Genomic DNA, 12,679 nt, shown 5'->3' with positions numbered 1-12,679 from the left:
TGGAGAAAGCATTTGCACTAATCATGAATATGGTTTCTGGAGATCAAGCACTTGTTGATATACTTTTATAAGACAATAAAATGAGCCACTGGCACTTTCCTACTGATTTTCACTTATGAATACTAAATGGGATGTATTTGGCCATAGGATTTCAGATAGCACTGAGGCCACTGTACATTTGCCACCCAAGAAGATCATTCCTACACTGCTCTTGTGACCTCCTTAACAAAGAAATCTTTTACATTGTTGTGGAAGCCAAAGAAAGTTCATAACTCCTTGCCTCTCTGGGTGTATTTTATCACTCTTTTAAATTATAACAGGACTTTTCAGTGATACTTTTCTGAGAATCATGGCTAGTTCAAGTGCTGGTTCTTTACAATGTCTTAAGTGATCTTCTAGCAAGAAATTGTATTCCTGTCTTTTCAATTCCTGTAAGCCTCACAGTGCTGATCATTTGCTATCTCAAAATGTAGTTATTTATGTCCATATCTTACCTCTCCTACATGACTGTGAGCTTTGGAGGAACAGTTGTTCTTAGATTATTGTTAAATTCATCTCTGTGCTTATTATAATTAGTAGATGTATCAATAACCACTTCTTGAGTAAATGAAGCAAAAAAGTCAGTTCTACTATGGTCTCTGAGCTATAGTTCCACACTGGTTTTTTTACAGGTAAATGTTATGTCCAAGCCTCAAAGGATACCACCCATCACTGTTATAATCAGTGTGTTATAAAGATATTATATTGCATCATTCTGTTAATTCTCGTTGAGTGAAATTTGAAACTGGCCCCCATATATGGAGGACAAGGAGAGACTGAAGAAAGAGGTAGACTGCTGGGATCCAGCCCCGGTGGATCCAGGGTATCCGAAGTGGGGACTGTGTCGGTGAGGAGAGATTTATTTATTTAGAGATATAAAGAGAGATTAGGAAAAAATAGTGCAGTGGAGAAAATAGAGGAGAAAAGAGGCTGAAATTCCTTGGTTTACACAGGAAGCCAATAAAGCCCCAAGACAAGGGACTTGCACTGTCCACGTAGGCCGCAGGTGCCCTCCTGGTCTCCTGAGGGAGTGAAGACGCAGAGCGCCTTCCCGTTCAGGTCTTAGAAGCCCAGGCAAATGAGTAGACACGGCGAGCCTCTGTACTCCAGACGGGAATTAGCCTGAAAAGGAGAGAAAGAAAAGAAGACATGAGGGAAACCAGTCTTTCCAGGAACTGGTCTATCTCTTTATTTTACAGGAAAGCTTTTATACTTTAAGTTGTACATAGAGATAAATGGGAAATACAAAGTCATGCGGGGTCAGCAGTCCTGACCCTTATCGATACCAGGCACTTCTTTATGCATGCATACAAAGTTCTTAGGTCATTTTACATCATCTTCTGGCCAGGGGGCCTCCTAACATTTTATGACCCTTTCTTTCCGATAATGGTCAGTCAGCCAGAAAACTTATTTATTTATTTTTTTTTAGTTTCTCACACTAATGTTATTTTTATTTTTTATTTTTTTTTAGAATTGATTTTTATTTTTTCCAAGGGTGATTTTTCTTAAACCAGGCACCACCCTCCAAAGGCACCAGATAAAGTTGCATTCCTACAGGGCAAAGGTGCAGTGGGCTATAATCAAGAAAAGAATTTACTAGCCTAAGGTCTAACGTGATTAACATCGAAGGTTATTACTTATTTTTCCCATATGCCAGTTATATCAATTAATGTATATAAGGGACAAGGGATATTGAGACTTAGCAGCAAATATTGGCTCAACAATGAAACCCTCCACCAGTATATTTCTAACAATCCACTAATACTACACTAACAATTTCTAACTTCTCAAAAGACTCTGTATTTAAAAAGTTTAGAGCTTCTCGTACCTCTCACGGTTGGGAGGCTGTGAACAATCACATATGTGGTTGTAAGAGGCCAGATAAACTTGTCAGGCAGGCTACAGAGCCATCAGAGGAGTTTTTGGACTGAAACACTTTTGTTATGCCCAGGAGACTTATTAACTGGAGCTCTAAGTTAACTCTTTTCAGAGAAAGGTGGTGAGGGATAGCCCCCTGTTAATGTCAGAAGAGTTGGTGAAAAGCATAATGGAATAAGGCGGACAGACTCTATTTTTGGGGTGGATGCTCAAGAAGGTCCAGGGGGATTCCCTCGAGGCCTGATCTCACCTTTGCCTGTCAGGCCTCTTCCTCATGACCTTTGCCACAGGTGGGATTCCCCATGCTGGCTCCCGGCAGTAGATCATTCCAGATTGCTGGGTGGCAGTTTTAATAACCAAGGTAACTTGCTTGCAAGGTTTGTCTTGGGTGACTACAAGGTCATTAGATCTCCACACCTGCCAGAATCATATAATGGGATTCAGTCATGTGTACCATCTGAATGGTCTCAGCAGCACATTGCTTACTCAAGGCTGCATCCTTGAAAACAGCTTTGGCTGTGGGAACAGTGCATGTAACATACATTCTGAGGACAGAATAGTGGGTGAGGAGCCTCTGATTGCCTGAGTCCTGCTCATGGGTCAATGTGGTGGGTCACATCCTTTCCATGACCTCCTCCAAAATGGTGCCAATTATTTGTATATTAAGTATGAGGGATCTCACATTGGTGGGTCGATTAAACCAGGTTCAAAAGGCATGGATCAGTAAAGGTGTTAATCTAGGAAATCAAGCCATTCTCAAGCTAACATCGTATGTTCATTCAAGTAATGTCTCCCACAGAGAATTCTTAAAATTATAGACAGTGTCACCACATCAGTATGTTTAGTGAACACTGTTTGAAATATGTGTTAGTAAACAAGAGTTGATTTTGATGCAGGAGGAACAAAGCAGAAATAGAGAATGGCATACACCTTGCAATGCATCAAAGTTGCCTTTTTATACATGGGAAACTATCAGGTGTTAGTTATATGCCAGAAACGATCAAGTGTAAGATCATTGGTTAGGACTTCTCAATTGTGATATGGCTTTCTCAAAGGTCATTTGGTTTTAAAAATTAGATACTTCTTACAGGGGAAGAACCAACAAAACCTGGTAATGAATGGCATGGAGGAGATCATGGAAAAGTCTGGAGTCTTGGGATTATAGGAGTAGTGGAATTTGTTTTAGCACATATATGGAAGTCAGGAGAAGAACTAGTTTGAAAGTGAAAAAATGAAAGTGAAAGTTGCTCAGTTGTGTCCGACTCTTTGTGACCCCATGGACTATACAGTCCACGGAATTCTCCAGGCCAGAATACTGGAGTAGGTAGCTTTTCCCTTCTCCAGGGGATCTTCCCAACCCAGGGGTTGAATCCAGGTCTCCTGCATTGCACGTGGATTCTTTACCAGCTGAGCCACAAGGTAGGGTTAAAGAAGGAAATTAGTTTGGTTGTGGACATGCTGAGAAGAGATGACACTATGAATTAGACATGAGAAATTTATGATCTAACTTGAAAGGAAGTTCAGGACTCCAGAGATTCAAGAGCTGGGTACACCAAGGCTATAGTTCAAGCTCTGAAACTGTCAGAAATGGCATGGAGAGTCAGAAGTCTGAAAAAGAACCATAAGAAACATTTTAATTAATGGGATCAGAAGTGTTGCTCATTGTGACTCAAATCACTTTTAAGTCTATCTCTGTTGAACAAGTTACTGCACTAAGCCAGTTGCAATACATGAATTTCCAGACATTGTTTCTGACAAGAGATTGAGCTAGCAAAATTTAAAGTTTGAAGATAAGAATTCCAACTTGAATCATCACTTTTGTACCTCATCATTCTCTGATGGGCTGAAGGGGCAGTGTGGACAACAGAGAGATTGTCAGTCGCCAGCAGAACAGGCTGTCTTTCATTACTCAGCCTGCCACTTAATACGTAGTAAGTAATATTCAATCGTGCTGAATTATTAATGGTTAAAACCTTATTTTATCCAGACTCATTCACATTTGGGTTAGGACTAATGAGACAAACAAGAATGAAATCTGGATGATGCCCTGTCCACCCTACTCACCAGTATTTAATCACTGCATTAGGCAGTTTGCTTAGAGCTCTAGGTCAAGGTGAGTTCTGCTGTGGAATAATACCAAATTAGCAGATAAGTTTAAACAAATTTAAGATGGAATATGGTTATAAGTCCATATACTCCTGAAAAACACTTCAGAAATAGATGGTTTGCTCAGTCCAGAATATGGTTTGTACAATCATTTGTTTATTTATTAGTGGGATTTGTTGACTAAACCCATTTCATGCTATGTAGTACACAGGAAAATTTAAGCATGATACTGCTGTGGCTCAGATGGTAAAGCACTGGATGGTAAAATGCGGGAGACCCGCGTTTGAGCCCTGGGTTGGGAAGTTCCCCTGGAGAAGGGAATGGCAACCCACTCCAGTATTCTTGCCTGGAAAATCCCATGGACAGAGGAGCCCGGTAGGCTACAGTCCATTGGGTTGCAAAGAGTTGGACACTAATGAGCAACTTCACTTCACTTCACTTCTGCTCTAAATGGACTGCTGTCCTCTAAAATGTCATACTGTGTATTGAATAGGTTTGCAATATTAAAACCATATTTCATTTTCATCTTCTACTTTAGGTCTTGGGAGCTGATGATGATGACATGGGTGATGGCTGCTCTCAGAAGCTGACGACTGTGAATATTCTTCGTTTCCTCTTGCTGGTCCTGATTCCATGTATCTGTGCTCTCATTGTCCTGCTGGTGATCCTGCTCTCCTTTGTTGGTGAGTGATGCCATTATTAAAGAAAAATGAAGTTAAAATTAACATTAGTATGATTCGTAAGAGTGGTTTCTGCTGCTCTGGATGGTGGTTTACTACGGGAGGATCTTTCGGGGCAAGGAGAAATCTGATTGCTTTTGCATTTGTAAAAGGCAAAAGACCTGAATACATTATAGGGAACTGATGGTAGAAAGAAATGAAGGCAGGGAGACCAATTTTGTGACTGGCTATCATCTGAGTAAAAGATGGCAAGAGCTTTAATTAAAGCATTTGGTGCACGAAAATCAATGGAAATCAAGACTGCTTAGGATTTTGGCATGAAGGAGAAAGAGGAGTCAAGGTTGACTCTTGGATTTCTAGCTTGGGCAACCAGGTTGGCTTTGGTGCCATCTGTTAACATGGGAAGAAAAGGCAGAGGACTGAGATGCAGGTAGATGGAGGTCAGGCTGGAAGTTCAGTTAGGACGCGATAAGCTGGAGATTTTTATGGGACAACTGAATACAGTAGAGCCATAGTTTAAGTGCATTTATCATGAGCAAATTCAACAGTGCAGGCTGGGCCAAGAAATGGAGGACTGTAAGAATTTCTTAACTTCCTAAGAAAATTTCAAGGAAAACTGTGAGTCTGTGTGATTTTTTGGCTTCTGTACACTTTAGAATTTAACTCTCATCCTGCTGTTGCTGGTTGGAAGCTGGAACCATCAGGAAGGGAAGCCGAGAAGGGAGCCTAGCCTGCCTGTATTTGTGAAGGTGGGAGTCTCAGCGGAAGTAGCAGGGGTAGATGAACTGTGAGGAGAAGGTGCACTGATTCAAAGCTGAGGACAAAGCCTTGGAGGATGCTGGTGTTCAGGGGAGATGAGAAAAGAGGAAGGATCAAGAGATACCAGAGTTGTTGGACAAGAAGGAAAGGATCCCAGAGATGCTGGGTTTCATAGAAGCCTAGGGCAGAGATGGTCAGAGGTCACGGGGTGACAAGTAAGAAGAGGGCAGGAAAACCGCAGGTTTTCTGTTGGAGTTTTAGTGGCCCTGCCCCACATTGTGCCTGCTGTGGTCTGCTCTGGACTAGAGGCAGGACAAACCCTGAAACTGGCCTCTGCCCCTCTCTTCTGCCAGGACTCCCTCCCCTCCAGACTTGGCCTGCTTTTGTTTCCTTTCCTGTGCCTTCCAGTAGTTGCTTTTTAATATTTTGTCCAGAGTTTGTAGTTATTACATCTGGGAGAATCTGTCTGGTAGGTGCTCCCTTGGTCATACATCTGTCATTTGGAATGCTCTCATTGTCATAACCGGAGAAGGCAATGGTGACCCACTCCAGTACTCTTGCCTGGAAAATCCCATGGGCGGAGGAGCCTGGTAGGCTGCCGTCCATAGGGTCGCTAAGAGTTGGACACGACTGAGTGACTTCACTTTCACTTTTCATTTTCACGCATTGGAGAAGGAAATGACACCCCACTCCAGAGTTCTTGCCTGGAGAATCCCAGGGACGGGGGAGCCTGGTAGGCTGCTGTCTCTGGGGTCACACAGAGTTGGACACGACTGAAGCGACTTAGCAGCAGCAGCATTGTCATAACACTGTGTGGAACAGCTCACACACTCTGAAGAATACTTCCTTTCATTCTCAGGGTGGAATGCTAATATAAGTTTAAAACCCATTTTTAAGTGCTTTAATGCTTAGAGGCCTCTGAGCAGAGGCTGTTCAGTTCAGTCGCTCAGTCGTGTCCGACTCTTTGCGGCAGCGTTCTATTATAACAGTGCTTTACTTGGATTTATTGATTTATTTAAACATTTTAATAACTTTATTAAAATATAATTTACATATCATACAATCCACCATTAAAAGGTGTGTAATTCAGTAATTTTTAATATATTTACAGGTAAGTTCAGTCATCACCATAGTCAATTTTTGAACATTTTCATTGCCTCAAGAAGAAACTTTCTTCTGTCTTAGTTGTCTGTCACCCTTCCATCTTTCTGTGTCCCCTCTGCCCCAGCTCTAAGCAACCATTAATCTACTATATGTTTCCCCTTTCTGGACATGTCATATGACCATGTGTGGCTTTTGTGACTGGCTTCTTTCACCCCACACAATATCTTCAGTGTTCATCCATGTTATTGTATGTATCAGTATTTCATTCCTATGGCCAAACAATACTCTGTTGTATGGATTTACCACATTTAAAAAATCTATCAATTGATGGACATATTAGTTGTTTTCACCTTTTGACTATTATGAATAATGTTGCTCTGAACCTTCATGTACATAAAACAAGTTTTTATGTGTACATGTTTTCATTTCTCTTGGGCTTATCCCTAGGGATACAATTTTTAAAAAAATCGCCGGTATGAAATTAGGAAACTGACCAATTTGCAACCATTTCTTGGTGCTATTCTAAGGTACATTTTAAAAGGTAACCTTTAGAAAGTGAGTGTTTTCTGGCACTGTCTTCAAAAGCATTCTTTTCATATGTTCTGAACCAGATGATTTCATATAGATACATTAAGTAATCTCTGCCCAGATAAACATTTCCTGTTTTATAACTGAGATGTTTACTGTTGTAGTGAGCAATAAAATCATTTTATATCTCTGTTTTAAAAAACCTCACTAGATTCTGCTTGCTTTCAAGAATGTTCTGTTTGATTTGAGTTTATAATATGTGCTCTTTCAAAGTTTTGCAGTTATTTCTGGGTCTCTAAGAGATGCTGGAATTCCATGTACGAATAGCAGGAGCTTTGGCTTCAAAAGGTGAAGAGATGATAGTGAGAGGATTTTTGACTAGGAAAAGATAGTAAAAGCCTTATGCTAACAAACACAGATGCATTGTGCCTCTCTAATTTTGTCTCTTTGGGCTTCTGGCATGCATAAAGTCAAGATGGCAAAGAGATTTCTGAAATAAGAGAGTTAGACTTCCTGAATAATTATTTCTGCAGCAGGCTATGGAAAAGAGCAATAGCAAATTGTTTCTCTCCTCAACCCTTAAACTGAAGTTGGAGCTACAAAGGTTTTGTTCAGTTTAATTTATTATAGTTTAGACTAGAAAAGTTCAGTTTTCATTCCAATCCCAAAGAAAGGAAATACCAAAGAATGCTCAAACTACTACACAATTGCACTCATCTCACACAATAGTAAAGTAAAGCTCAAAATTGTCCAAGCCAGGCTTTAACAATATGTAAACTGTGAATGTTCAAGCTGGTTTTAGAAAAGGCAGAGGAACCAGAGATCAAATTGGCAACATCCACTGGATCATCAAAAAAGAGAGTTCCAAAATATATCTATTTCTGCTTTATTGACTATGCCAAAATCTTAGACTGTATGTATGGATCACAATAAACTGTGGAAAATTCTGAAAGAGATGGGAATACTAGAACATCTGACCTGCCTCTTGAGAAACCTATATGCAGGTCAGGAAGCAACAGTTAGAACTGGACATGGAACAACAGACTGGTTCCAAATAGGAAAAGGAGTACATCAAGGCTGTATATTGTCACCCTGCTTATTTAACTTCTATGCAGAGTACATCATGAGAAACACTGAGCTGGAATAAGCATAAGCTGGAATCAAGATTGCCGGGAGAAATATCAATAACCTCAGATATGCAGATGACACCACCCTTATGGCAGAAAATGAAGAGGAACTAAAGAGCCTCTTGATATGGTAAAAGAGGAGAGTGAAAAACTTGGCCTAAAGCTCAACATTCAGAAAACTAAGATCATGGCATCTGGTCCCGTCACTTCATGGCCAGTAGATGGGTAAACAATGGAAACAGTGGCTGACTTTATTTTCTTGGGCTCCAAAATTACTGCAGATGGTGACTACAGCCATGAAATTAAAAGATGCCTGCTCCTTGGAAGAAGAGCTATGAACCAGCCTAGACAGTGTATTAAAAAGCTGAGATATTACTTTGTCGAAAAAGATCTGTGTAATCAAAGCTATGGTTTTTCCAGTAGTCATGTATAGGTGTGAGATTTGGACCATAAAGAAGGATGAGCACCAAAGAATGATGCTTTTGAAATGTGGTATTAGAGAAGACTCTTGAGAGTCCCTTGGACTGCAAGGGAGACCAAACCAGTCCATCCTAAAGGAAATCTATCCTGAATATTCACTGGATGGACTGATGCTGAAGCTGAAACTCCAATACTTTGGTCACCTGATGCAAAGAGTCAACTCATTAGAAAAGACCCTGATGCTGGGAAAAATTAACAGCAGGAGAAGGGGACGACAGAGGATGAGATAGTTGGATGGCATCACTGACTCAGTGGACATGAGTTTGAGCAAGCCCTGGGAGATGGTGATGGACAGGGAAGCCTGGTGTGCTGTAGTCCATGGGGTGGCAAAGAGTCAGACATGACTGTGCGACTGAACAACACTCAAAAATTGGCCAAAATTGTTCTTATCTCATTTTAACTCTAAAAGAACTGAAGTCTGTGTATTATGGCCATCCTTTTAGTAATCTCATATTCCATAACCCCATAACCCTATGAGAAAGCCATTGCCATAGTATAGTTTAATTGCCAATAAAGTAGCTAGGAAGAAATAAAGTTTATAGACTGCTGGATTTGTGATATGATGCCAAGTTTCACTTGACTCTTCTGCTTAGGCCTGAGAGCTACTTTCATTCCTCTTAAAAGAGCTTAAACTGGCAGTGGGCTGTGCTGTCATCACATGACTGCAGGAGTCAGCTTGTGCCATGAGATGCTTTATTAGAGCTTGAACCAATGCCTAACAAATTATTTATCAATAATATAGAAACATATTACATATGCAACACTTTAAGTAAAATTATATTGACATGTTGAGCAACATAGCATAAAATTGTAGGTATAATCTTATACTGTTCATTCCTTGAACAGGCATTTATTGAGTGACTGTTAAGTGCAAAGCAGTCTTCCCTGGTGACTCAGCCAGTAAAAAAATTTTCCTGCATTGTGGGTGACCTGGGTTCGACCCCTGGTTTGGAGAGATCCTCTGGAGAAGGGTGCCCGCTCCAATATTGTGGCCTGGAGAATTCCATGGACTATATAGTCCATGGGGTTGCAGAGTTGGACACGTGCACTTTTACTAAGTGCAAAGCGATAACCTATGGGTCTTGGACACAGCCCTGAATCAAGCTTCCTCCATGGGACTCCCAGTTCATTGAGGGAGGGACACATAGAAAATGATCACATAATTGATTAATTATCACACAGGTAGCTCCTATGTGGGAAGAGACAGTTTTTCTGAGACAGGGTGTGAACCCAGCCTGAGAAGCCTTCATTGATGGGGGAGCAATTTACCCATGACCTCAACCATGGGGATATCGGAGTAGGGGAGTGGATCTGGGTGGGGCTGTTAAAAGGTCCCTTTGACACTTGTCTGGAGAAAGGGTTGAAGTGGGTAGAGTATGTGACAGGGAGAAGAAACACAGTTATTACAAGAATCCTGCAGACATGGTGCTTTGGAATATGTTCTACACTGATTTTTGCAAAATTTATTCATCTCAATTTATTTCACTAAAATTAAGATCCCCGAAAAACTCTTTAAAATGCTCTTAACTTTTTCTTGCTAACAGCTGAAGACTTGGTTTCAAAGGTTTATCCATTCATCCACATCTAAAACAAACTGTTCTAGCCTTATACTTTTGAAGAGTAGCCTAAGGCTACCATCCTAGTTTTCTCAAAACTACAAAAAACCTATGTGTGGCCTATTAACTTTTTAATTTTTGTCACTCAATGAAGAAGAAAGAAATTATCATGGACGTATAGGAAATACAGGTAGTCTGTTTTTCTTTTTTTAATTAATTAATTATTTTTACTTTACAATACTGTATTGGTTTTGCCATACATTGACATGAATCCACCACAGGCGTACATGAGTTCCCAACTCTGAACCCCCCTCCCACCACCCTCCCCATATCATCTCTCTGGGTCATCCCAGTGCACCAGCCCCAAGCATCCCGTATCCTATATCAAACCTAGACTAGTGATTCATTTCTTACATGATAGTATACATGTTTCAATGCCATTCTCCCAAATCATCCCATCCTCTCCCTCTCCCACAGAGTCCAAAAGTCTGTTCTTTACATCTGTGTCTCTTTTGCTGTCTTGCATACAGGGTTATCATTACCATCTTTCTAAATTCCATATATATGTCTTAGTATACTGTATTGGTGTTTTTCTTTCTGGCTTACTTTACTTTGTATAATCGGCTCCAGTTTCATCCACCTCATTAGAGCTGATTCAAATGTGTTCTATTTAATGGCTGAGTAATACTCCATTGTGTATATGTACCACAGCTTTCTTATCCATTCATCTGCTGATGGACATCTAGGTTGCTTCCATGTCCTGGCTATTATAAACAGTGCTGCAATGAACATTGGGGTACACGTGTCTCTTTCAATTCTGGTTTCCTTGGTGTGTATGCCCAGAAGTGGGTTTGCTGGGTCATAAGGCAGTTCTATTTCCAGTTTTTTAAGGAATCTCCACACTGTTCTCCATAGTGGCTGTACTAGTTTGCATTCCCACCAACAGTGTAAGAGAGTTCCCTTTTCTCCACACCCTCTCCAGCATTTATTGCTTGTAGACTTTTGGATTGCAGCCATTCTGACTGGCGTGAAATAGTACCTCATTGTGGTCTTGACTTTCCTCTTCAAAAATTCTAGATGAGCTAGAGATCATTGGATTTAAATATAGTTTTTCTCTTACCAAATTTCTTAGCAGCTGTGGCTTTTACAAGAATTTGGAATCTGAACTTCGTAACGTACAATGTTGTGTTTTGAATATAATTTTAAAAGGGCAAACTGCTCAGATCCTTAGTCTTTTTCCACCAGAACCTTAAGATTTTCTATGCAGTTCTCAAACTTGAGAATATTTTTTCTTTAATTCCTTGGGTCTGAGGTTATGTATAATGTATGATGTTTTGGAAAAGGCAGTCTAAAGTCTTGTATTCAAAGTGTAGTCAGTGGACCAGCAGCATCAGCATCACTTGGGAGTTTGTGTGAAATGCAAAATCTGGAATCCTGGGCCCCTCTCCAGACCTGCCATATTTACTTTCAAACAAGCTCCCCAGGTCATTTCTGTGCTTCATCCAGTCCTTAATCCACTGTAATCTGATCTTTTCTTCTTTCCTTCTTTTCATACTACTATATCTGCTCTGCCCCAGGGCCCCAATGTCCTTTCATTGAAAAGCAGCATTTGGAACCTGTGCGTGTTTGAACAAGACTTTGGAGTGCCTCTGTTTTCGCTCTGTGTTTACATCTGCTCACAGCGAGCATGCTCAGTTTTGACTACTCCTTTCTTCTTGAAATGCTCTTCTGCTTTGCCTGGATATTATCATTTCTAATTTTCTTTCTATTTCTGTCTGCTCTTTCTCTGCGTCCTTAAGCTCGTCCTTCTCTATGTGCTAAGTCGCTTCAGTCATGCCCAAATCTTTGCAAATTGTAGCCCACCAGGCTCCTCTGTCAGTAGGATGCTCCAGGCAAGCATACTGGGTTCTTCCCAACCTAGGGATCGAACCCTCATCTCTTATGTCTCCTGCATTGGCAGGAGGGTTCTTCACCACTAGCACCACCTTTTTGTACCTAGCCAGTAAATTTGGGAGTGTCTACCTTAGCTCTCTTCACACTTTGCACCTATACTTCTCTAGACAGTATCATGCTCTCCCATGACTTCTTTCATCATTCATGCATTCAACAAGTGTTTATTGAGGCCTACACTGGAGCCAAGCATTCTACTGTGTGCTTGAAATGTGGTCATGCATACTATACCTTTTTAACTTTGAAGAGGCAGACAAGAAACAGCCAATTTCACTTGAGTGTGTTAGTGATATAAGCAGAGTGTGATCAGGGAAGCACATTTGTGGGGAAGTCTGGTAAGACCTTCTGGAGGAAATGTTTAGATTGCTTTGGATTTAGATTTCTTTCCCCTTGTGTGTTTCATTGCATTTTACACTCAATGTATCCATAATAATTACAGTAACAAAAGTAAACTTATACAGTGTCTATTTTT

The 12,679-nt window shown here is 40.6% G+C and overlaps 1 protein-coding gene across 1 annotated transcript in view; it reads left to right on the top strand.

The window, feature by feature from the left end:
* The window catches only part of CORIN (corin, serine peptidase), a 301,718-nt gene that overhangs the window by 63,199 nt on the left and 225,840 nt on the right, over window positions 1–12,679 (top strand). The window contains exon 2 of the mRNA XM_018049422.1: window positions 4,562–4,706. Within this exon, the coding sequence (XP_017904911.1) occupies window positions 4,562–4,706 (145 nt within the window). The remainder of the gene's footprint in view (window positions 1–4,561; window positions 4,707–12,679) is intronic.

This window comes from Capra hircus, chromosome 6 (genome assembly GCF_001704415.2).
Source record: "Capra hircus breed San Clemente chromosome 6, ASM170441v1, whole genome shotgun sequence".
Taxonomy (NCBI): domain Eukaryota; kingdom Metazoa; phylum Chordata; class Mammalia; order Artiodactyla; family Bovidae; genus Capra; species Capra hircus.
The sequence above is the reverse complement of the archived record's forward strand: the minus strand, read 5'-3'. Positions and strand labels throughout refer to the sequence as shown.